Source organism: Rhipicephalus sanguineus, chromosome 10, assembly GCF_013339695.2.
Source record: "Rhipicephalus sanguineus isolate Rsan-2018 chromosome 10, BIME_Rsan_1.4, whole genome shotgun sequence".
Taxonomy (NCBI): Eukaryota; Metazoa; Arthropoda; class Arachnida; order Ixodida; family Ixodidae; genus Rhipicephalus; species Rhipicephalus sanguineus.
Window position 1 is genome coordinate 4783789 of NC_051185.1, and position 25363 is coordinate 4809151.

At 45.8% G+C, this 25363-nt stretch overlaps 2 protein-coding genes across 2 annotated transcripts; one reads left to right on the top strand and one right to left on the bottom strand.

Annotated features, from left to right (window-relative positions):
- LOC119406869 (transcription elongation factor A protein 1) lies at positions 1 to 8865 on the bottom strand. Its single transcript, XM_049419979.1, has 7 exons — positions 8674 to 8865; positions 8306 to 8374; positions 6909 to 7200; positions 5700 to 5778; positions 4564 to 4717; positions 3817 to 4035; positions 1 to 663 (listed from the first exon to the last, which is right to left on the bottom strand). Exons 1-7 carry the CDS (start codon positions 8740 to 8742, stop codon positions 655 to 657), a joined length of 891 nt encoding a protein of 296 aa, XP_049275936.1. The 5' UTR covers positions 8743 to 8865; the 3' UTR covers positions 1 to 654.
- A 330-nt stretch (positions 8866 to 9195) lies between these two features.
- On the top strand, positions 9196 to 25120 carry LOC119406871 (dynamin-1-like protein). Its single transcript, XM_037673637.2, has 10 exons — positions 9196 to 9470; positions 9530 to 9796; positions 10405 to 10654; positions 15277 to 15644; positions 16479 to 16691; positions 17832 to 18227; positions 18355 to 18486; positions 18987 to 19044; positions 19112 to 19323; positions 24989 to 25120. Exons 1-10 carry the CDS (start codon positions 9369 to 9371, stop codon positions 25043 to 25045), a joined length of 2055 nt encoding a protein of 684 aa, XP_037529565.1. The 5' UTR covers positions 9196 to 9368; the 3' UTR covers positions 25046 to 25120.
- Positions 25121 to 25363: the final 243 nt, after the last annotated feature.

Here is a 25363-nt window from a genome sequence, read left to right on the forward strand (position 1 = left end):
TAAGGCAATGTACATAACTATATTACTGGATGGTGCCGAGATGATTGGACAAGCATGTGAAAATCATAACAAGCTTCTTTCAGAAGAACAGCAACTCATCGGTGGTTCAGCTGAGGGCACTTAAAAGAAAAGAAAGGAAGGACTGAGGCTTCCTTGACTGGTATCTACACCAATCCCAGCATTCTCACAAGGAGAACACCCTAGAGCGACCAGTGTTTTGGCTGCAAAATACTGCAACAATGTCGAACTGCTTTGGTATGGCCTGGTCAGAGCACAACAGTGTCACAAACGGACACATTTTGCTTCTCTTACTAAATGAAAACAAAGCCTCGTCTCACACTTTTCATTTGGCTTTCAGAAGCGCAGCTTGGAGACCTTCCCAGCAAGCTTATGGACATTCAAGAGCCTTTACTCTTGTAGGCCTTAAAAACAGATGTTTAGCTTTACTGATGAGAAAAGGAGTATAACAACTGGTTTTTATCGGGATGGAACACTGCATCGTGTTTTTCTTCTTTAGAAGATGCAGGTGGTGTTTGAGCATGCAACATGATCCAAGCGGGGGGAAAAAATAATGCGAGATGAACTGCGGCACGTTGTACTGGCCAAACAAGCGCTTGCGTGGCCAATTCAGATGTGTCCAGCGTTGCTTGGGGCTCAGCAGAACTGCAAGCATAAACACATTCATATCAGGTGCAGGTTTAGGTTATCGGTTAAAAGTGACAAAAAAAACCCTTAAAAAAGAACCATGCCCAGCAAAACTGAACACAGATAGGTATTTAGATGTGTCCAAAGCCAAAGAAGTTGTAGGTTTACGTGCAATGTCAACAGCAACAAGATGTTAACAGTGCACACAACGACAACCTTTTCATGACAGCGATAGAAGTACATCACAGTTACCTACCTTCAGAAGTCACAGCAATGCACAGCTGCTTATTGTACCTTCATAAATGCAACTGAAAGTGGACTCAACAACAACAGAAAAAATGAAATAAGGAGGGAGGTATTTTATGATAATTCAGGGGGAAGCGCTTTACTGTTTGAAGCGATGTCGGGTTGCCTTAGAACGTGTAATTATAAAGCGAGATTCAGTAAAGAAGAAAAAACGTACACACTGAGTGGAAGCTAAGGAAATGACTGAGCATGTTCTGATTGAATGTGGACATATCCACCCAGGTGTGTGCTTGGGCACGAGCCTACATGAAGCTTTGGGTTTTAGGAACAATGAAAAGCAGAACATATCCGCGATAGAAATATGCAAGAGACGGTTAGAGTATTGGTGGCAGAAAAAATTTGGGGAGGGGCGAAGCGTGTAGGGAAGGGTGTTTCAGATCCACTAACACAAAACCTGTGGAGGGGCAAAGCATGCAGTATTCGCCGGTGTTTCCCACAGCAAAATCACTGCTGATGGGCAATGAGAGACAGAAGAGAGATTAGACACAGAGACCCACAGCCCGTTTTTGGTTTACGTGCATGCTGTGAATCTTTATTGTTCAACTACGCACAAGAGAAATCTCCCACCGGCACTACATTGCAGGTCAAGATCCAGTGCCTATATATACACGGTGGCCGGTGAACGGTTTTGCAGCGCAAGCAGTCAGTTTTTTCAATCAAGAAACTCGCTAGCAGATGCTGCCTACGTCAGCATTGTCTCTCGCGGGCGAGGGCGGGTTCTCGTTCCTCTCGAGCGGATAGTTAAGCATTCATCGCAGAAAGAGCGCTTCCATAGTCAACGCACACCGTTTGCTCTCTCTCACCACACGGTGAGCGCTGAGGCGGTGGCGCCCTCTCTTGCACTCAGGCAAATGGACCGTCACGACAGGACACGACGATGCACGCCAACACAGCGGACCTAAGGTGCTTCGCCCCTAAAAGATATTCAGATTGCACAAGCCAAGGCAATCAGCGTACGCAAAGTTATCATGAGCCAAGACTGGCACACAGGACATCCTGTTGATCTCAGTGAAGTGATCCAGATGGACCTTGAAAAGATACAGTCAAACATTGACACATCAAATTTCATTTTAATGAAATCTCTGATGTAACAAACTATTCATGTAACAAACACTCGTCCTTGTAGTTTTCGCACTGTTTTTTACTATAAACTATTCAACCTCCCTTCTGAGCTCCATTGAAAACCATGTTTGTTTTTCTTTACCAATTTATTGAAGCAGCTTTGTGCCATAGTTATGATTAAACGAAATCCTTGCACTTTGCATACACGCACCGGTAAACATAGAAGAGAATCTGTCTTTTGCAGGGGACTGTTCACATGGTAACGTTGCTGGCAGGCAGAAGAAAGACACCACAGATTATACAAAATGGAATGCACCACCGTGGTACGACTTTTACGTGCAAGCATACATGGCCCATCTGTGAAATCGGAGTTGTGGAGAACGGCCACGCAAGGGAATGCCATATAGAGGAAAAGCGAAGGTGGAGAACGAATACGAAGCATCGTGGAGGAGGTGCTTGTGAGCCAAGAATAACAATGTGGGCAAGCAGAGAAAACATTTACACACTAATTAAATTACCTAACATGGTGTCTGGTCACACAGGCAAACACGAACACATCTCACTCGATGACGCCAAACATTTCCTTTCACAACGCTAGGATCAAGGGGTAACACTGTCACATTATGACGAAAGACAAGATTTCTCAATACATAGATGTTTGTGTTTTAGTATCCCATATAATATTGCAAAGTGTGTGGGATTGCATGTGCAACCCAATGTCTTCAATGTGGCACCTCGGCTCATGATATGTTCACATGCACAGGGGCGAGAGGGGTCGCTTTAAAGGGGGAATTTTGCCACCCCCGCTGCTCTTCGTGCCCTGTGACGGAAGACTCTCACAAAGGGAACATTGCACTCTTCTTTTCCTTGCAGCACTACTCGCCAAGTGTTAATATGCGGTACAAAATGGCGTCAAGAGACAGTTCTGCAGCAGAGACGCCCCGTTCCCTTCTTCCCCTTTTTTGGGGAGACTCCTCTCAACTCGAGAACGCCCGTCGCTTCCTTGGGAGTCTCTGGGTCTTCCGTCTTGGGAGGTGTGACTGACCATATCGGACCCAAGCCGTAAGCACCGCCGCCATCAACCCCTGCAGTGCTCCAGCCATGGAGTGCAAAAGCCACGCAAGGTTTTGAACTGTTGTCATTCCTTCGACGTGTGCTTGCTATTTATTAATTGTTGGTTCCCCCAGTAGTGCGGAACACTCCGCCACTGAGGTGTTCTGTTAATGTGATGTGCTACTGTATTTGTTGCAATTGGCAGATATGTATCTGAGGTGAACAAACGCCTTCAGCTGAAAGACTGGTCTCTGTCCCCATTGGCTTGAAACCCTCCGTGGTGGCAACTCAATGCGAACTGCGGGATAGAGGGGGTCACAGCTCTGACTGTTAGTGCTGCTACATAGTACTAGCGAGGGTGACTAACACTCCTATAGGGTGCAGAGCGATCCAAACGAGGGACAGGTTTGCACGCGCCGCTTGTTGCGTTCATGTTTCAAATAAGAACCCCTATAAGTGGCAAGTTTAATATAGATACGTTCAGGCCATTATTCCATATTAGCAATGAGAAAAAAACCCTCTATAAACATTTCGTGCTCAATGCCTCCAGGCACTACATTCTTAGTGGATCACATAGAGGACTCCAGGTGTGCAATCATTGGTGGAGTTGGTAGGCTAAACGCCTGTTGTCTGAATCCGGTATAATGCGGTAGGTTCTGTCACACTGAAGTGCCAAAAGTGGTCAACCAATAACACAGCTTCGAAACAGCTTATCACAGAGTATGTGAAACAGGAACAGCTCCTGCGTACCTTCCACCGGTGGCCGCACTCATTGCAGAAGCAGAAAGTGGTCATGGGTTCATCGGCGCTGCGTGTCTGCACCTGGTTGTAAGTACAGTTGTTCTTCCTGCACTTGCCACATTTGAGCAGGTCAGTCTTGGTGCCGCCAGTCGTCGCCATCTGGTGGTCGTTGATGGCCTCCTTGGTAAGGCGCTGCCGAAGCTGCTTCATGTCGTCACTTGCCATCTCCTGCAGATTATGTGCAGGTCATGTGGCAAATGTACTAATGAAAATTCTCGCACCAAAGTGAGTCTCCACCCATCATGGCACCTGCTTGCACCAGGCAAAACGATAACTCTTTGCTCCATGCTACAGTTTGTGCATCGACAGTACAAGATGCATAATCCCAGCCTATGCAGACATGTTTTTCCCTTCCATATGTACATTCTCCTACAGTCTGTGCTGTTTGAAGGTCATTCTGAGCTCTTCTTCCTCCCAGCATGCACAATTCCCTCTAATGCACAAGCATTGCGACAGGGCTCTGCATTAATGCAGCATCACTCCCAACGGCAGGGCTATCCATGCTGTTTACGAATGGCAGTCACGCAAAAAAAGATTTTCCATACAAAGGTCCTCATGTCTATGAGAGCTAGTTGTTCTGGCAAAAAAGAAAGCTGCAATTTTCTCTGAATTTCCCTAACATTACATTGCTACTATGTCACAAAGAACCTTATTCAGAGTGCCCAAAGCTGAATTGGAAGCAAAGTGAGCCCTTACCTCGGCCGTCATTCGGGCAATGCGCTCTGGGTCAATGGCACCGTGCAGCACATTAAGCCGCAGGGCAGGGTTCTTGCTGTCCTTCAGGTTGGAGACACGGCTTCGCACCCGATTCTTGTATTTATTGTTTGTGTCACCAAACTCGTTATAAATACTTGCTTTTTGTCAAGGCAACAATGAAGCAACAGTGGTATCCGCACAGCATGCGTGGCACACTTCCTTGCGTTAAAAAATGTATATATATATATATATATATATATATATATATATATATATATATATGTGTGTGTGTGTGTGTGTGTGTGTGTGTGTGTGTGTGTGTGTGAACTTCAATATTTTTTTTAATAAGGAATGTTAGGACCAAGTGAATTAGTGTAAATCAATCTGCATTTTCTGACTAAAAAAAAAAAAAAAGAAAAAGAAAAAGGGAGGGGAGACGAGTCTGGTTTCTCTCTGAAAGCATATTTCTATCAGTTGATGCATTTATTTGAAAGTACTGAATGCAAACTATCTTCCTTTAACACAGGCACTATAGTCACAAATTATTTTCAGGGACTTCCCTATCAAATTTTTTGCCCAAGACTGCTAGAGAATGGAACCAGCTTCCTGGGTCTGTGACAAGCATCCAGGACCCCATACATTTTAAAAATGCCTTGTTAAATAATTAATCACCTAGAGTTAGCCGTCGTGAAATTTTCTTTTTGTTGTACTACTGCGAGTTGCCTTCTACATTTATTGTATGTATCAATGTACTTATGTGCTCATTAGGTTATGTACTACTGATATGTTGTGTAGCCCTTGTTATGTTCTATATAATGTTATTTTTGCCTATTAATAGACTGTTTCATGCATGTATGATAGCCCCTCTTTCTGTAATGTACTGTGCACCCTGAGGGTAAAATAAAATAAAATAAAAAGAAAAATGTATGTTGTTTGGCTAAGCCAGTCTGATAGGATGTGTGTTGCACTAAAGAGGTGTGCTGGCATCAAGCCACACAAAAATGAGAGTGGCAGCTAAAGGGATGGACCCATATCTTCAAATTCATAATTATTACAGTTTTTCAAAAGTGAACAGCAAGTATTGAACTGCCAAAAACTGAACTATAAAGGCTAGACTCATTAGCAGAACTAGCAACGTGTCAGTGCTAAGTACGTAAAGGATATTTTCCTCGATCTTTGCAGCCAGGCTGTCCGTGTTGCACCCTTCAGGCATATCTGCACAAAATATACGTTCATACAAACTGACAGAATTGAAACATGGGGCATACCATTTACTGTCGGCAAAGCAATCAATAGGGTTAGTTGGTTCATGCCACTTTTCAAAGCATAGAATCAAAGGGACACCAAGTTCTTCTGCACATGCATTCTGTCACAGTTTGTGCTATTTCAAGCATCCCTTCACCCTTTGTGTACACTAACCATGAGAGACATGACATAGTTTACGTTAGATGTGTAAGAGAGTGTGAACACACTTCCTAGTGAGTACATAACCTTCCCATCAAGTTTTAAAGTCTTCTCTATGCCTTCTGTGCAGCTTCCAACTATCTGGACAGCAAAACAGGCCGCATCATTTTTTTTTAACTTTGGAGCTGTCTTCAAAAGGCTTTTTGCTGTCAGCTTTGTAACAAGACTTAATTAAGATGGCTGCTGCCCACTTGGCTGTCTATGGCAAATACTGGAACAAAGCCTCGGAAGGCACTGTGATGTGCTGGAGCGTTACTGTACACGCTCACAAAGGGAACACTGCACTCTTCTTTTCCTTGCAGCACTACTCGCCAAGTGTTATCATGCGGTACAAAATGGCGTCTTCCACTACACCACAGAAAAGCCATCTTTATGCCTTTCACTGGGCTCTGGGGTCCTACCTGTATAATAATAACCAGTCATTATATGTATGTTACACAATAAAAACTGATTGATTGAAACTGATTGATATGGACGCAATTTACCATAAGCATTCTATTTCACTAGTTGCTAAGTGTAGCAGGTGGTGGTGCCACCATAAGTACAGTGTACCAGTGTGTTAAGTTCGATCATAAAAGGTAAGGCGTGCAAGCAAGGACACAAGGGAACCAGACAAAATGATGGTGGTACTATGCACACCTCTGTTCCCTCTGTGAGAACGTACCAGGACACAGACACCGGAGCCAGTAGCCCTGTCTCTTTTGTGCACTGTAATCTAGCTGCAGTAAAGGGTCTGTACCATCTTGATTAGATTACTTGCAAAAGGCATCCCACATTTCTTTAGTCGATGACTGTGTGTACTGGTTTAGACATAGTGCCTGCCCGTCGATCAGACATTCGTGGGGCATGTCCCACAAGTCTAGGCCTCACTTTGCACTCACCTTCACACTTGAGTGCACTGCTCAAGAGTTCGCGGCACTTAAGCCGCACAGCATTTGTGGTGTCGGCAGGGAAGGAAGTTTGCTTGGCATTGGGCCTGCCAGTGGCTGCTGCCGACTGCTTGGTCGATGCACTAGGTTTGGGCTCGGGCTCCTTGGCAGGGGCCTCCTTGGAGCTGGGTGTCCCCGAGAGCAACTTCTTCCAGCTTTTGATGAGAACCTTGGCCAACGTGATCACTTCCTCATCATTACTCGACTTGCGCAATGAGTTGACTGTCATGCCAATGCGCGTCCTCTGAAAAAAGGAGGTACGCAAGTTGGCCCATACCTAGAAGAACTTCACGCTGGGATTGACTGTCTGAAAGTGCAGCTGGAGCTTCACAGGCATGAATCATTGCAGATGAAAACAGGAACACAATATCACAAGACACTACTACGTGCAACTCTTGCTAACTTTGAACACAGATGTAATAAAGCACTTCTTCTCCTCCAGTGTGTCTAGCTTAGCCCTCTTTGGACAGCCTTGAACCAGGTGGACAAGAGACGGTTTTCAGTAGCAAAGGTCCACGGACCACTGCCACATGTGTCGCTGGCACAGAAAGCAAAGAGGGAATTGCTATAGTGCAAGTCGACAGGACTGAGCGATCATATATAGAAGAGATGCGTGTGCAACTGCAGTTCTTTTACCTTTCCCTATTTACCCCTTAATCTCCTTCCCAAATTGCAGGGAAACAAGTGGACATGTGTGTACTTAACCTTTCTGTTTTTTTGCTTTCTTCTCTCTGAAATTAAATTATAGGCAGAAGAATGCCGCAGCCGGCAGGCCAACACTGTTGGTAAAATCATCTTAAGTCCCCGTGCACGACCCGCAGCACTGAAAACCGCACGGTACATTTTAACAACATAATGATTATTTGTTAGGCCAGGCGTAAACACGAAACCGGCACATTTCTATGCAGCCCCAATACTTTCACGTTTCAAACGAGTTAACCGCGGAAATTGCACAATGTCCCTCGGCATCAGAAACGTTATCGACAAATTATTAGTAAAAGCGTTTGCTCGGAGAATGCACAAGTGAACTCTTAAGCGCGGGTCTGTAGCCGTTGTTTAAATGGAGCTGCTTCATCGTATCAACAAACAAGGTATCGGTACAGCTAAAGCAGAGCTTTTACGGGAGCGAGACGCTGCAAAACGCGGGCAGACGCAAGCCCGCGCATGGAGATGGTGACCGCACACGTGCGCCGAAGACGAATTTCCGCTGTTAAATAGACATTTGAGCTGATCAAACTCGGAAATTTTGCTCGCACTGCGTCCCCCAATAACGCGCGAAATAAACAGATGGAGATCATCAACAAACAGCATGCCTCTTCGAAGAGAAATCGCTCAAGAAACTGCATTACCTGGAGGATCTCCAGCGTGATTGGCAGCTCTTGAAGATTCTTGAGGAGATCCAAAGCTTGCGTCTGGTCCTGCACAACGGCAACCGCTTTAACGACAAACTCAAAACGACTTCCACGCAAATTTTAAGAATCGCTTCCCGCCGTCGCCTGCTGCAGCTGAAACGTATATACAAAAGCGCATCACGGACGCTTACGTCCGTGAATACGCTCTCTAATTATCAACGACAACGCTGCTGGTCGCGACGCCTCAACAGATTCAGAAACGCTATCCCATTAGCCACGACCACGACCAGCGCTATGGGTCTAAAAACAAGCCCGACCGCGCGGCAGTGAAGGGGTGCCGGCGAAGCACAACGAAACACACTTACGTCGCTGGACCCAGAGGCCATTTTGTCTAAGCGCTTAGCGATCTTCATTACCTCGTCTTCGCAGCCCATTTTTTCCCCTCGGTGGTATCAGTTAACAGCGTTTATTTAGCGACACTACTTCAACCGCAACTAAACCTCCATGCAACTGCAGCGAAAGCGCTGGCTCTTCGGTCAAAAGCCGCAAGGGGTTGTGGGATGGCTGAAGAAACCTGTTCGGGTAGACTTGCACGAGGTTTCCCCTAGTGTAACTTGGGTACACTAAAGGTGACTCCCAATCGTCTTACAAATATCCGAGTCTTCCACAACTATCCGATGTTTTTTATGCTTTTCATGTGACAGAAGTGAAAGATAAGGCATAAATAAATAGTAGAAGGTTTGCGGCTTTTGCGGTGTAGCGTTTCCTTCGTAGCTTCGCAGAAATCGAAGCGGGTGGAACAGTGCAGCTTTGGCGTACACAACCACCGAGTGCACTTTGGTGAAAGTGGCGTGAGAGAATAAACGAGTAGATCCTTCGTCCGCTGTGAAAGCGAGCGGAGCGTGGCGCGCCCTGTGGTTGGTGGGTGGCAGTGCGGATAACGAGGATGCATATATGCTAGCCGCTTGTAGGGGCCTGGCCTGAACGGCGTCCGCCGGGTTTGTCGCAATGCCGAGTAGCTCGTAAATTCACCCCTTGATTGAAGTGCCTCAGCTTAGTGATGGAAGCCCTGATTCCTGTCATCAACAAGCTCCAAGATGTATTCAACACCATCGGTGCCGACGCTCTTCAGCTACCTCAAATCGTGGTCGTGGGCGCTCAGGTGAGTGAGGCACGGCGCGTTGTGTGCGTGCTCGCGGCTCACCGGCGTTTTCTTCGCAGAGTTCGGGCAAGAGCTCCGTCTTGGAAAGCCTGGTGGGCCGGGACTTCCTGCCGCGTGGTTCGGGCATCGTGACCCGCCGACCTCTGGTGCTTCAGTTGGTCTACGTCTCCAAGGACGACGTCCAGCACCGCTCCGCAGATGAAGGCACGTTGCAACTCGAAGAGTGGGCCAAGTTCTTGCACACGAAGAACAAAATCTACACCGACTTTGACGCTGTCAGGGAGGAGATCGAAGCGGAGACCGACCGCATGAGCGGGACCAACAAGGTATGCACGCGTACGTAGAGAATAGGCTGTTTCATTCATTCATTCGCGTGGGACTCTCTCTGGCTCATCGAATAACCGCGATCGCTTATCTTGCAACTTCGTCAGTCGGCGGGGTCGTGTGTGTTCACATTGTTTTGTAGCTTGTAATAATGCCAATACTAGTTCGATACTATTTGCTAGTTGTATGATGCTGTCTAAACTGTGCCTTGATCTTTACGCATTTAGAGGTGATTTACTTTTCACAATAACTCAAGCCATAACAAGCAGAGAGGGCTGTTGCATAGTTATCCTCTAACTTACTTGACTGCTCAATACTCTGCCAAGTGCACTCAGAAGATCTCAACGCAGGAGCTGTACACGCAATCACCTTTGGGGATGCTGCATTCATTGCACATTGATAGACTTAGCTAACAGAAGTAGAAGGGCAACCTCAACATTATGTTCGTGTTGCACCTCTCTCATCTCTGTTGACAAGATGCCCATCAAGTGGTATGCTGAGATCTTGGCACGTCACATAAAAATAAGCACTCCCCAAAAGTGATGAGTAGAAAATATTTCCATCGTACGAGTGGCAAGAGAATAACGTGCCCGTGTGATTTGTTGTACAGGGCATCTGCCCCGAGCCCATCAGCCTGAAGATTTTCTCCAGTCATGTGGTGAACCTTGCACTTGTGGACTTACCGGGACTGACCAAAGTGCCTGTGGGAGACCAACCCGATGACATCGAGCAGCAGGTTCGCACTCTCATCCTGCACTACATCAGTAACCCGAACTCTCTCATCCTGGCTGTTACGGCTGCCAACACAGACTTCGCCACCTCTGAGGCACTCAAGCTGGCACGCGAGGTGGACCCAGATGGTGCGTTGTTTGTACTCTGTACTTTTACTTCGACATTTTCTGCTTTGCTTCATCAAGACACATGTAAAGTTTCCAGTGTTCCAGGCTGTATTACATGCAATAGCAAATTGCTATACTTATCTTTTATTTACTTAATAAATAAATAAATACAGCTATTGCCTATTGCTGTATAATTACATGTTCAAGCTAATTGTTAAACAACTGAGCATTAGCCCCATAGTGCACAGCATGGGCTGTAAGCTTAGCACATTTATGTGTGTGCCCAGCTTTCTCAGCTCGTCGTCTGATCTTTAAGCAGATTATCTGTCAAACTTTAAGGAAGTGAAATTCTGTATGCTTCAGTCTGCGGTTATTGCTGCATGCACATGATGCCTATCTTGCTTCACACATAATGCCTATCTTGCCCCACAGCTTGAATAAGCACCTCTGATGATCAGCAAGTAACTTCACATTAATACCCCTGTCACACGAGGCAACTTAAGTGCACTTTGAGGGAGTGCACTTCGCCGCTAGTGCCATTCGCACGCTGTCACACGGGAACGTTTAGTGACACTCGCTGCAAAGCGCACTTGCCGGCGAGTGCGTTCGCCAAACTCACATCGCCGAGACGGAGTGTTTAGCCTTGATAGCAGTGGCTCGAAAATAAATAATTATCTGAAGCGGAGTTCATAGCATTTTGAACTATCGTTTCCTTTATTAGGAATATTTTTTATGCATTAAAACATACTATAATACAAAAACTACTTTGCTATTCTCGTTCTCGGGCAATTTACAGCCCCGACCACCAGGGGCATGCCCAGCGCATGCCGTGCAATGGCTGCAGCCGCCGCGTTTGTACGTAAATTTTATTTTAAGGGCTGGTTATAGCTGTAACACAGTATTACTTAAGAAACATTGCCTGAAATAACAAATACCTGTTGTGCTACTTAAGTACCCATCGCCATTACAATCATTTCCAAAGTGCACTTCCCTTTCTCGTGTAGCAACACACTGCCAAAGTGCCATTCTGGGGGCGTAAGTGCACTAGCTCAAAATGACACTAAACTTGCCAGTGTGACCGGGGTATAAGAAATGTATTGTAACTAAATGTACCAGCAACCTTCGAATAATGTGGGTAGCCAAAAACAGTGAAAAAAGCTCTTACCAAGACTTTCTGGATTCCATCTACCTTGTGTCGTTTTAGCACGCAGTATAAGTGAAATAATTTTTGAAGCATTATGTAACTGCGCAAAAAACGGATAGTAACACAAGAGGAGAGGTAAGCACAAACAGGCGCAACTCGCCCAACTTACCACTCTTCTGTAATTTTTGTAGGTTGTGTTGTCTCATATGCCATGTACATAACAGACTCATAGCAGGGTGATTCCACGTAAGATCGAACAAACGATGGCTGGTCGACCTCTCAAATTTATTTCAAAATTTTATATATTATTGCCTGATGAGTGGAAAGAAGAGATCCGCAATTTGTTTTGCCGCCAAAAATTTTTTCGAACCACAGAAAATCAATAATGACGAAGAGGTGGAGTGTAGCGCTCATCCGCTCTGCTGTTTTGGCCAACTTTCGTTGTGAATTGCACAAAATATATTAAAGTTAGGTAGCTGAAATTTATTTACCTAAATATATGCATGTTTTTGCTTCTGCTCAGGTATTTTTAGTTTTTATGTGTAGTGTAGATGTTTTTATAAAAAACCCCTAAAATGGCCCAATCGACAAAATTTTCTTTACTTTGAAGGTCTTTATCTCAAAAAAGCCTTGTAGCAGAGCGACAAAAATTCTGCATTACGTTCTTCGCATTCTTATCTACCAAACTGCCAAATCTTGTTTTTATATAACTTTTCAGTAAAGAGATATGATCGGGCTAAGTTCAAGAAAACACCGAACAATGAAAATTTCTGACGACAATTAAAAAAAAAACCCATTTTTTAAATTTGTTAAACTTTGTCCGCTTATTCTCCTCCACATCAGCTTTCACAATCATTAAAAACATGTTGCATAATGTCGTTGCACTAAAAGTTACGGCCCCTCCAATAAGACCCTTAGGCAAGGAGTGGCAATTCAGACTTCTTGCCCAGCAAGTGTATAAAATGCAGGTAGGATTGAATTTCCTTTTATTAAAAGACCAGCAGTACCAAAAAAAGGTGTCGACAGCACTGAAAACGTTAATTTTGAAATTATTTGGTCACTGCAGCGGCCACGAGCGCGGAGCTACCGAGTAGGCGCGCGCGCACCCGAGATGCTCGTTGTAAGAGACGGCGCAGTGAGAGCTCGTTCTCGCGTCCTCAGACCGATTGAGTTCGAAACAGCAACACCTCTCGGGTGACTTGAACGCACGTGCACTGGAGCTTCGCTATTCTATCCGCCCTCTGTTCGCATCTCAGCTAGGCGCTGATAACACGGCGGAGATGGAAGCAAGATGAAAACTCTATAAGGGAGCTATGAGCGCTCGCTTCACGCACGCTGCTGCCACGGAAACTGCGCTGCGCCAGTTGCGATCAGTGGAAAGCATGAACGTGGCGCTCCAGTGGCAAAGCAAAATATGGATTGTCAAAGGAAAGAAAAGCAAAACTATCGGTAACCGGATGCGCTTGTCTATATTAGATGTCGGCAGCAGACGGCATGAACTGGCCGCGCGTTCGGTGCGCTGTTCACACTTCATTCGGCGCGGATAGTTCTTGTGCTTTGCTCTTACTCTACTCCTCCTGTGCGTCTCATGGCGAGAAAGTATAGCTCTGAATGAGTCTATTGTGGAGACTACCTTTCGAAGCACAAGAAGCTTAAAGGAGTACTGACACGAATTTTAAAAAAATTTCGGATTGTTGCTCTAAATAAAAATACTGGTGTCGAGAAACCTAAAACGACTATTGTGGTGCCTGGGAATGCATCCTATATATTTTAATTAGCGCCACCTTAAAAAGACACTTTCGGTTTCGATATCGAGGGGGTGGCTTCTCAGTGTCGTTTTATAGCAGTGTGACGTCACGGAAATACAGAAATTTGCGACGTACTAGCGGGAAATCCGTCATCTGCTCGTGGTGCAATAGACAACGATGAGTTAATTGTCGTCCAGTGACCCTGACAGTGATTTCTACGATTTAGGCTGCATGCAGGACGCAAAACTCGCGAACTCGGAGGAACTGTCTTGACTTGTCGGGGTAATGTCCTTGCAGTGTGCCTGGCTTGCAAATGCTCAGCGACGAAAACTTCAAAGTCAAATTAAAATATTTTATACGTGTTCTCCGACTCCAGTGTGTGGACAGCGTGGACACTGCATACCAACGAAGCAAAAAAATGTCCCTTTTGCGATGTCTCAAAATCGTGTCAGTATTCCTTTAATAATTGCAAAGAAGCCAAAATTTCGCAGAGTTACCGACCTACTTTGAAGGAACGTTTAACGCCCGAAAGATCAGTGACTGTCAGTGAGACGGACTACTTGTGCTACGCGTGCTTTTGCTACCACTGCAATGAAAGATCTTCACGGAACGCACAGTTTAACGATGACTTTCATATGCCCCCTGAAAAAGAAATCGACGCAATTAACCAGATCACTGCGACTACCGCTGCACGTGCGTTCAAGTCACCCGAGAGGTGTTGCTGTTTCGAACTCAATCGGTCTGAGGACGCAAAAACGAGCTCTCACTGCGCCGTCTCTTACAACGAGCATCTCGGGTGCGCGCGCGCCTGATCGGTAGCCCCGCGCTCGTGGCCGCTGCAGTGACCAAATATTTTCAAAATTAACGTCTTCAGTGCCGGCGACACCTTTTTAGGTATCTTATGGCCTGTTAATAAAAAGAAATTCAATCCTGCCTGCATTTTATACACTTGCTGGGCAAGAAGTCTGAATTGCCACTCCTTGCCTAAGGGTCTCATTGGAGGGGCCGTAACTTTTAGTGCAACAACATTATGCAACATGTTTTTAATGATTGTGAAAGCTGATGTGAAGGAGAATAAGTGGACAAAGTTTAAGAAATTTAAAAAATGGGGTTTTTTTTTAATTGTCGTCAGAAGTTTTCATTGTTCGGTGTTTTCTTGAACTTAGCCCGATCATATCTCTTTACTGAAAAGTTATATAAATACAAGATTTGGCAGTTTGGTAGATAAGCATGCGAAGAACGTAATGCAGAATTTTTGTCGCTCTGCTACAAGGCTTTTTTGAGATAAAGACCTTCAAAGTAAAGAAAATTTTGCCGATTTGGCCATTTTTGAGGTTTTTTATAAAAACATCTACACTACACATAAAAACTAAAAATACCTGAGCAGAAGCAAAAACATGCATATATTTAGGTAAATAAATTTCAGCTACCTAAGTTTAATATATTTTGTGCAATTCATAACGAAAGTTGGCCAAAACAGCAGAGCGGATGAGCGCTCCACTCCACCTGTTCGTCATTATTGATTTCCTGTGGTTCGAAAAAATTTTTGGCGGCAAAACAAATTGCGGATCTCTTCTTTCCACTCATCAGGCAATAATATATAAAATTTTGAAATAAATTTGAGAGGTCGACCAGCCATCGTTTGTTCGATCTTACGTGGAATCACCCAGCAGCTGTTGGGGTGCCTTCTGGCTACCGATTCTGTCTATATAGGTTTAAAGGAAGTTCTGTATGTTGGTGCATGTGTGCAGGCCGCCGGACCCTGGCAGTGATTACCAAACTAGATCTGATGGATGCGGGTACAGATGCCATGGACGTTCTGTGCGGCCGGGTGATTCCTGTTAAGTTGGGCATCATAGGTGTGGTGAACCGGTCGCAGCAGGACATAAAGGACCGAAAGCCCATAGCGGATGCGTTGCGTGATGAGGCACTGTTCCTTCAGCGCAAGTATCCTGCCCTGGCAGCACGAAATGGCACCGAGTACTTGGCCAAGACACTTAACCGCCTGCTTATGCATCATATTCGCGACTGCCTGCCGGAGCTCAAGACTCGCGTCAACGTCATGATTTCCCAGTTCCAGTCCCTGCTGAGCTCGTATGGCGAAGCCGTCCAGGATCAGGTAATGAGCCACAGCCTTCTGCATCATCATTTTGCACATTTTGTTTACTGCGTTTTTACCACTAGTGGTGACTAGCTGTACCCTCTGGCATAGCACAAATTTGCTGCCTCGTGAGTTTCTTTTGTTTCATTTTTGTAGAAAATATGAACACGTCCTGTCCTAAAAGTCCTTGTAACATTAAGATGTCAAAAAGGACTTAACAAACCACATTTATCTTTCACTCGTTGCATGTGTCTATAACTCGAAAGTGGTTTGTGCATTTATGTGTGAAACTATCTCGGTGCATTTTTGCTTGCAACCTGTGCTGAATGTAAGGTAAATTCAGTGTGTTCATTTTTTAAACACTTTGTATGGCGTTACAGGTTACAATACTGCCAACAACAGAGAAATTTGTCATTAGTTAAACAGTTGTGAGCTTTTTGCACTGTTTTCTGAAACTGCACTGCCCGACTCAATCCTTCATTATGTGTAGCTTATGAATAGCTGGCCCTGCATATAGTAAGGCTGGTTCCTCAGAATAGTTAATAACAGTGCAGAGATGCTGACGCCTTTGAGACCAGTGCATGTACCACTGAAAAAAAACACTGGGTTCTGCACACAAATAATGCATTCCTAGACAGTTCAATATTACTACACCTGTTATGCTTAAAAATATACGCTCATAAACCATTCCGTGTGACATGACAGGCAACATTGCATTTTCAAAAACACTCATTCGATAGTTAGTCAGTGCATGTGGCTGCTTCTCTATGCTGAAATTTCAACTTTGCTGCGTACCAACATGTTGATTACCCTTCTTATCAACACTGCTTGCTTTATTTTCTGCTTGTGCAGGGCCAGACACTCCTTCAGATCATCACCAAGTTTGCTTCATCATACTGTGCTACAATCGAAGGCACTGCACGGAATATTGAGACAACAGAGCTGTGTGGGGGTGCACGTATCTGCTACATTTTCCATGAGACCTTTGGCCGCACCTTGGATTCCATCCACCCCTTGGGGGGCCTCAGCACTCTCGACATTCTCACTGCCATTCGCAATGCAACGGTAGGAGCTGCAAGTGTTTGAGATGCATGCATGAATGTCCACATTGAAGACAAACAGCTCTTGTGTGGGATACTATCTTTGTATCCTGGCATAGGTGTTAAGCCTCCCTAAAGGACATATAGCACGTACAGTATGTTGCATAAATTAGTGAGTCCTTCTTGCTGAAGTGCAGGTTTGCATGTGCTCAAATTTTGCGCCTAGCAAATGGAGTGTTTAGTTTAATACAGTACCATGTTTCATTACAATGTTTGACTAATTTAACCAGAATAAATTGCAGCTACATCTGCTATGCTCCTGCTCATGCACTGATGTATCATTGTCAGAAATGAAAAAGGTCATTGACCAATGTAGGAACAAAATGGTCTAACCCCTCTATTATCTTACGGGGACGTTGATCAGTTTATCATTTCTAACAATGGTTTTACCTAACCATGCCCCATTATGCCATACTTTTGGCTTCTGATATATTGCTTTTTAAGTTCGATATAGTGTTTGTTGTCTTTAGCGTCTGTTTTGAGCTGAGGGGGCCCTGCACCACCTTTTTGAACATAGTCAGAAAACATTGCCGAACTGTATTCAAGGCTTCTGTAAACACGTGAGTCAAAATATTATTGCACGACATGCAGCAGGAAATTTGCGATTTCATGTGAAGAAACAGCCACAAAAAATCACTTGCTCTCTTCTTTACGATGTTGCCCAAGTTACACAGCAAGTAGGTGTGCTCTGGGGGATGGTCACGGGAGTCACATGCTACATTGTATAGGTACCGTGGCCACCACGCGGTGTCGTTTCGAACATGTCTGAACCATAAGTAGTGGCCAATACAGTCAAATAAAAAAAAAAGACAAAATTCTCAACGCCTTAATGTGTGGGAACACAGCTTTTGAGTGGTGCACTGCCCTCTTGTCATTCCCCCTGTGTAACGTCCAGCAATCTCACCGCGACGAACGGCAAGAGAAAGCACATGACCCGTGTGACACCCTGGCCTAAACTCTATGATAGACTTAGAAAATTTAGCAGTATGAGATTTGTAAGGCAACAGAATCTGATAGTAAGGTCATTCATTCTATGATAAGTTAGAAAGTTGTTGTTACAGGGCCCCTTTGAAGTTTCAGCCGAAGGGATACTGAAGCATGGCAGTGGCGTCTGTGGCAGGGTCCGCGGCCAGCCCTGTTTGTGCCGGAGGTGTCCTTTGAGCTGTTGGTCAAAAGGCAGATCCGGCGCCTGGAGGAGCCGAGCCTACGCTGCGTGGAGTTGGTGCACGAGGAGATGCAGCGCATCATCCAGCACTGCGGCACCGAGGTTCAGCAGGAGATGCTGCGCTTCCCCAAGTTGCACGAGTGCATTGTCGAGGTGGTCACCCAACTGCTGAGACGACGCCTGCCAGCCGCCAACTCCATGGTCGAAAACTTGGTCGCCATTGAGCTTGCGTACATCAACACCAAGCACCCAGACTTCCACGACGTGGCGAGTGCTCTGACCAAAGCAACGCGAGCTCATGAAGCAGCCATTGCCGCCCAGGATGGGCTTCCAGAGGTGTGCCTCTTTGTTAGTCTTAGTTGGTGCATGATTGCATTGAGGAATACTGGTCAATCCCCCCCCCCCCCCCCCCCCCCCCCCGATCATGAAAAATTGACCACCCAAATTTTGCCATGCCATGCAGAGTCGTCGTGGGGCAGCAGGTGACGTTGCAGCCTCTGTGCCAGCTGTCAGTAGCAGCAGTAGCACTAATGTGGGAGAGCCAAGCAATCCGGCGACCCCTGTCAAGAAACCAGTCAATCTTTTGCCTGAGGAGGTAAGCTGCTGCCAGTACACCTTTGGCACGAACTTACAAATTGTCAGTGACAAGCAGCAGGCAGTTTGATATTGGGAATTGTCAGCGTAGTCACTACTTTGGCATCTAAAATACTCTCTTGTATTACAGTTTAGATATAGCTTGTGAAGTGCAAAAGAGCACAGCAAGAGAAAAAGACAGACAGAGATGGAGCCAGCACAAACTCTTGTGTTGTCTGTCTTCCTTTCCAACCTTGTCTTGAAGTTCACAAGTCATGCAGTATGAAATATCCCAATGTGCACTGCCGCATTCTATGTTATGAAGAAATTCTGTACTGTGAGCAAAGTGGCTAGGTTATTTCTTGGATTTATTTTTCGGATAAAGTCGTTTTATTGCTTCATATTTTTCAAATAGTTCACAGTTTGTTTGAATAGAGTTGAGCTCTATGCGGCATGTGGTCTTGGTGGTGATAGAAACGCCGTATCAATGCCATTCTTTCCTGATGATCACTTCTTTTGCAGCCACCTGCAGGACCTAGGAAACTGTCGACTCGGGAGCAGCGAGACTGTGAAGTGATCGGTGAGTGAGCAGTGTGCATCATGTCAGTGTTCCTATCATTTACTTCTGATGCTGCTGGTTTCTGCAGAGCGGCTGATACGGTCGTACTTCCTGATTGTGCGCAAGAACATCCAGGACTCTGTACCCAAAGCAATCATGCATTTCCTGGTAAACTACGTCAAAGACAACTTACAGAGTGAGCTGGTGACGCACCTGTACAAACACGACTGCTTCAATCAACTGCTGGCGGAGTCTGAGCATGTTGCAGTGAGACGACGTGAGGCAGCACAGATGGTCAAGGTATGCTTTTACCCCAAACATAACTGCGTTAAAATATTCAAGTTTGACATATGGCTGACTCTGCGTATCATTGTCATTCGGATTGATGTATACTATCAGCGTCAAATGAAACCCGAACAGCTGCTAGCATTCGCAGTGGTGTAGTGCGCGCTATCCAGTTATCACCATAGACAGGCGCACGCATCCGGTTCGGCAGCCCTGCGCATATATGTGCGCCTGTCCATGGTGATAGCTGGACGGCGCACACTATACCACTGCGAATGCTTGCTGCTGTTCGGGTTTGATTTGACACTGATAGTACACATGGAAAATGGGACAAACGTAAGGAAAACAACATCACATCTGACCATAGGTCGGCAAAAAAATTGGAGCTCACTCCGACTCACTCAAGAAGAATAATTTGTTAGTATAATAGTAAAAAGTGGGATGCAAGGAGTTTTGAATTACTGAAAGTACAGTGGAACTTCGATTATACGTCCCCCGGTCCTGCGACGACCCGCGTTTTACGACGAATTGGCTTGGTCCCGGCAAAACCCCCATAGAAATAATGTATTAAAAACCTCAATTGTACGACGCAATTTTACGCCGGCTCCGCCTCGTACGACGCTTTGCTGGACTGTCCGAGAAAAAAAAATACCTACGATGACGCGGGCTGGCACGCAAACACACTGCGGCCGGGCGAAAAAAGTCGGGAAACCGAGGAACCGAGTTCGTATCCGCGCTGCCACCACAGGGCCTCTTCAATTTTTCGACACGCGGTCGGCCATAGCTAGCCAGAGCCAACGTTGGCCGGAGCCAGCCGGAGCGCATTCGTTTTGTCGCATTGCACTGCGCACTTCCGTTGTCGCCTTTTTTTTTTTTTTCTCTCTCTCTCTTCTTTTGGGTGGTTTTGTAGTGACCGTGACCGTTGTGACCGTTGTGAGCAGATAACATGGCAGATAATCTCGAGCTCGCTTTCTAGTATACGATAACTTTCACTACATTTCGTGTCGTTATACCGGACGTGTTGAACGGCGATTGTTGAGCCAATGTTTGCGACAGCCGCGGGAACCGGAACTCGCCGCTGTCTAGCTACCAGAGGGCTGGGGCGTTTTAGCCGCTCGCGATTGGTCGAAGCTTGCAAATCGAATAGGCCTACTGCCGCTACTGCCGTGCTGCCATTCAGCCATTCCTTCACGTGTTTGCCTCATCGGTTGGTTGTGCTGCGCCGCAGCTGCTGTGTCCACGTGCAAAATTTTCTGTGTTCGGTCATTGGTGTGCGAGGAAGCTTTCGAACTTTTGGTTGCGAGTGCTGCGTCTCGCAATGTCGCGGAACCGAAAACCGCTGACGCTCGGAGAAAAGCTTGGCATAATCGAGGAGGCAGAGAAGCGGAACGGAGCAACAAAGGCCAGCATTGCCCGCGACCTGAACATTCCCGAGTCGTCGCTGAAAACGATCCTCGCGAAGAAGGACAGCATCCTACTAAATGCGGCAAAGTTCGGCCTGAACAGGAAGGCCGCGAAAGATGGCAAATATGCTGCCATGGAGAAGGCCCTCGTTGAGTGGTTGCGTCAGGCCCGCAGTTCAGGAATCGCCGTGGATGGCGCAATTTTGAAGGAGAAGGCTGAGACAGTTGCATTGCGCTGCGGCATTGACGACTTTAAAGCCTCCAATGGCTGGTTGGATCGCTTTAAAAAACGCAGTGGAGTTGTGTACAGCCGCTGCTGTGGAGAGAGCGTGTCAGTCAGCTCCGACACTGTAGAAAAGTGGACTGCATTGCTGCCGGAATTGATACGGGAATACAAACCGTCCGACGTGTTCAACGCAGACGAAACTGGATTATTTTATAATATGCAGCCAGAACAGACATTGGCATTCAAAGGAGAGAGCTGTCACGGGGGTAAGCGAAGCAAAGAGCGTCTTACCGTATTGCTTTGCGCTAATGAAGACGGCTCTGAAAAGCTTCCTGCCCTCGTGATCGGCAAGTTTGAGAAGCCGCGATGCTTCAAGAATTTGAAAAGGCTGCCGTGCCAGTACACGTTCAACCGGAAAGCCTGGATGACGGCTGCTATGTTTTCTACATATCTGCAGCAGCTGGACTCCAAAATGGGGGCTAAGAACAGAAAGATTCTTCTTCTGCTTGACAATGCGCCATGCCATCCATCAGATATGTCGCATTTGAGAAATGTGAAAGTTGTATTTCTGCCCCCCAATTGCACTAGCCAGCTGCAGCCACTTGACGCTGGCGTCATCAAGTGCATGAAACAGAAATATCGGAAGTTTCTGGTGCAGCGTCGGCTGGCGGGCATGGAACGCAAGCAGTTGGATAAGAAACTTTCTGTGCTTGACGCAATGCACTACATTGCTAGTGCATGGGACGCAGTCACGCCAGAAACTATCGCCAACTCCTTCAGGCACTGCGGCTTTAGTAGAAGTGGTGCTTGTTCTACCAGTGAAGCTGCACTGCCTGTTGACGATGAACCAGAGTTCGGCAGCCTGGAGCTGCCTGGATCTTTCGCGGACTATGTTGGTGCCGACGACGACGTTGCAGTGTGCAGTGAAGTGTCGCTGGATGACATTATCGAAACTGTGCGTCCCGACACTGCGGGAACTTCCGACGAGGAAGAGATGGACGACGCTGCAGAGGCTAGCGTGTCCGTTCCGACTTACGCGGACGTGTTGTGCTACGTCGACCACATTCGGCGGTTTGCTTGCGCACGCGATGAGATCGGCGACTTGCTGCCAGATGTTGCAGCTATCGAAAGAAAGCTGATGCGTCGTGGCTGGGCAAACTCTCAGAAGAAAATCACAGATTTTTTTAAAAGGTGAGAAATAAAGGTTCGTTCACACCTCCGATAAAATGCGTGGTTGTCATTTTTTCAATTAATTTAATCTACGTTCCTCGGAGCAGCGTACGTTTGTGCCGCGGACTTTCTTAGGCATTATGTGCCCGCTGTTGTGGGGCAAAAATGACCGTCACTGCCTATATTCTCGGTTTTTCGATTATACGACGCCCGGATTATACGACGATTTTGCGCGGTCCCCTGAAAGTCGTATAATCGAAGTTCCACTGTAGTCAGAGGTGGTTAGTTTGCGGCTAGGGTTATGTTATCCAGCAATACCCTGTGCCAATTTTGCCGGAAACCTGAAAAACGGTGGGCCTCACTGCTGCCAGCGCAAAAAAAAAAGAGAAAAGAAAGAAAGAAGAAAATACGGTCTTGCGGTCGGCTGAAATGTGTGCCTGCAGAAATGAAGATGTGCTTCACTGCAACACAGCGCTGACACGTGGGCAGCATGTCACCTGCTCCTCGCAGAGTCAGCACGTCATGATGTGATCATTTGCTCTTTTTTTCAAGTAAAGAATTTAATTACCAGAAAGAGGCCAGTGTGGCAGAATTCGCGATGTGTTGTGGCTGGAAAACATGATCATTGAAGTTTTCGAACTGAGTTTTCGAAGTAGACGTTGCAGGCAGGAGTGCAAGTGCACAAATTGACGGAGCAACCGCCAGTCGGAGGTTCTCATACATCGCGAATTCGGTCAGACCGTTCTTTATTATCTTTCTTTTCCTGGAAAGAATGAGTAAATCATGATGCGCTGACGTTGCGAGAAGCATGCGGCATGCTGCCCACGTGTCACCGCTGTGTTGCAGTGAAGCAAGTCTTTTCTTCTACAGGCGCACATTTCGGTTGACCACGAACCACTTTTTCTTTCTTTCCTTTTTTTTTTCCACGCTGGCAGCAGTGAGGCTGCGGTGCTTCAGCTGTCACTCATTAGTATCGCTACATTGCATTGCCTTGTGGTGTCTATGGGCCGTCGTTTCTGCGGATTTGTGGCGAAATCGGGATTGGGAATTCGCACATGGGCACCCAACGTCTTTGAATTAACTGGAGTGGTGCTGACCCATGGGCATCTGGAGGGGGGTGCAAGGGGGGCGGTTGCCCCCCTTGGAATTTTGGATAATATTTTTCTATGCCGTAGCAATAAGCTACACAGCTGGATTAGCACACTCAGGTCCTGGCCTTCAGGATTGCCATTCAGTTTCGCACGTTACACACTATCGACTAATCTTGCCAGTCACGTCACTGCAGTAAAAGAAAGGCTGCTGAATGCCCTCCCCCCCACCTCCTCTCCTTGTGGATGCACCCCTCTGCAAAATGTTCTGCGGACGCTCTTGTACTGACCGCCGCGGAAATCCTTCGAATTAAGCGGGATCTTGAAATAACCGAGTTCTAATTAATGAGGTTTTACTGTATTTTTTTGTATTCCAAAACCTGAGGTTCCAGTTCTTATGGCACCAGCTTTTGCGTTGTCATAACTAGGTAAGGTTATTGAATGCCAAATTGAGTACTGCTTTTCACCCGCCATGGTGGTCTAGTGGTTATGGCGCTCGACTGCTGACCCGAAGGTCGCGGGATCGAATCCCGGCCACGGCGGCTGCATTTTCGATGGAGGCGAAAATGCCGGAGGCCCGTGTGTTTAGATATTTAGGTGCATGTTAAAGAACCCCAGGTGGTCGAAACTTCCGGAGCCCTTCACTACGGCGTCTCTCATAATCATATCGTGGTTTTGGGACGTTAAACCCCAGACATTATTATTATTGAGTACTGCTTTTCACCACATGGTTTGCACTGTATCTGTAAGATGATCTTGTCGCTTCAGTCACACATGTGGATGTACTGCTGGGAAAAAGGTGGAACAGTGACATAGAATAACTAGAAAGGAAATTCTGCTCTATCCTGTGTCTTATTTTTGTAGTGTACTTTGGCCTATATACACTCAAACCTTGTTATAACGAATACGGATATAACGAATTATCGGTTATAACGAAGTAAATGAAGAATAGTCTTGTCATAGCTACAGTGTTACAAATAAACCTTTATAACGAATTTTCGGATATAACGAAGTTATTTTCGTGGTAGATGTGACTTTGTTATAATGAGGTTTGAGTGTATTGTATGGGTAGTAGCAACAATGCACTGGAGACACGTCCTTCATGATGATGCGTTGACTGTTGATGAATGTGCCAAATTCGAAATAACTTATTACAATGAGCCTGACACTTTGTTGCAAGAAAGTTAAGGTGGTGGGATGTTGCTGTTAATATACTAATATGTTCCTGTACCATCATGGTGAGTAATGCAAACTGAGTATGGAGGGGGGGTTAAATTAACTCAATGTTCAACATCTGTTGCATTTTCTTTTCCATCACTAATCACAGCCAACAAAAACAAATCACACACAGAAACAAATGTCTGTTGCATGCATTCATTTTTAAAAATTTTCCTGCTGTGTGATTGTTGCGCTTCCTTTCATTTACAGAATGTGCAGACAGTAAGCCCCACACCTGCTTCTTATATTTCTTATGCTGTGACTAAAGAATTTGCATCTTTCATGTGTAGATCACATGACTGAAGAGTAAAGTTCAGGGGAAGGCATAGGCTTGATGTGATGAGAAATAGTTGATCAGGGAAAGTCATTGTATCAGTGCTACTGAAAGTCATTGGAGGAAACATTCTGCTGTTGTCCTGATGAAGACAAGTTGTTGAAATATTGGATCCAGGGACATTCTCGGTTCAACAATTTCTCATGACTTGAGGGTTAGGTACGAAAGTGGCTGAAAATTTAATTGATGTGCCATGTTCAGGCTACCAATCGAAGGTGTTTCTGTTTGCTCTCTGTTGCAGGCACTGCATAAAGCAAGCCAGATAATTGGGGAAATAAGGGAGACCCACATGTGGTGAGACGTCTGCACCATTTTGGATGGCATGTAGTATTGTTCTGATGTTGCACTTGAGATAAAAATCGTTCCAGCACCAGCCTTTGTCTCGTTTTGTTTGTTTGGGTACAAACCCTCCTGCAGTAGCAATCTGACTGACGTGTACTTGATGACATGAAAATTTTGTGCAGCAGTTACCTTAACAATGATAGCCATTGCATATTTTTTTACATCTATATTGAGCAGGACACTGTATTTGTGCATGTTTAGCACGAAATTGCTTCATGTTTTCAGCAAACGATCTGCATTATATCTTGAGCACAGCTGCATGTACTATCGTGAG

What these genes read in the sequence shown, in the direction of transcription:
- LOC119406869 (XM_049419979.1), bottom strand. Translation starts at nt 8,742, where the DNA reads ATGGGCTGCGAAGACGAGGTAATGAAGATCGCTAAGCGCTTAGACAAA. An exon ending in CAGTGCACTCAAGTGTGAAG is followed by an intron (nt 5,779 to 6,908) that starts GTGAGTGCAAAG and finishes TATTTTGTGCAG; the next exon opens with ATATGCCTGAAGGGTGCAAC. An exon ending in TACGTACTTAGCACTGACAC is followed by an intron (nt 4,718 to 5,699) that starts GTTGCTAGTTCT and finishes ACAAAAAGCAAG; the next exon opens with TATTTATAACGAGTTTGGTG.
- LOC119406871 (XM_037673637.2), top strand. Translation starts at nt 9,369, where the DNA reads ATGGAAGCCCTGATTCCTGTCATCAACAAGCTCCAAGATGTATTCAAC. An exon ending in GCATGAGCGGGACCAACAAG is followed by an intron (nt 9,797 to 10,404) that starts GTATGCACGCGT and finishes TTTGTTGTACAG; the next exon opens with GGCATCTGCCCCGAGCCCAT. An exon ending in CTGCCATTCGCAATGCAACG is followed by an intron (nt 16,692 to 17,831) that starts GTAGGAGCTGCA and finishes GAAGCATGGCAG; the next exon opens with TGGCGTCTGTGGCAGGGTCC.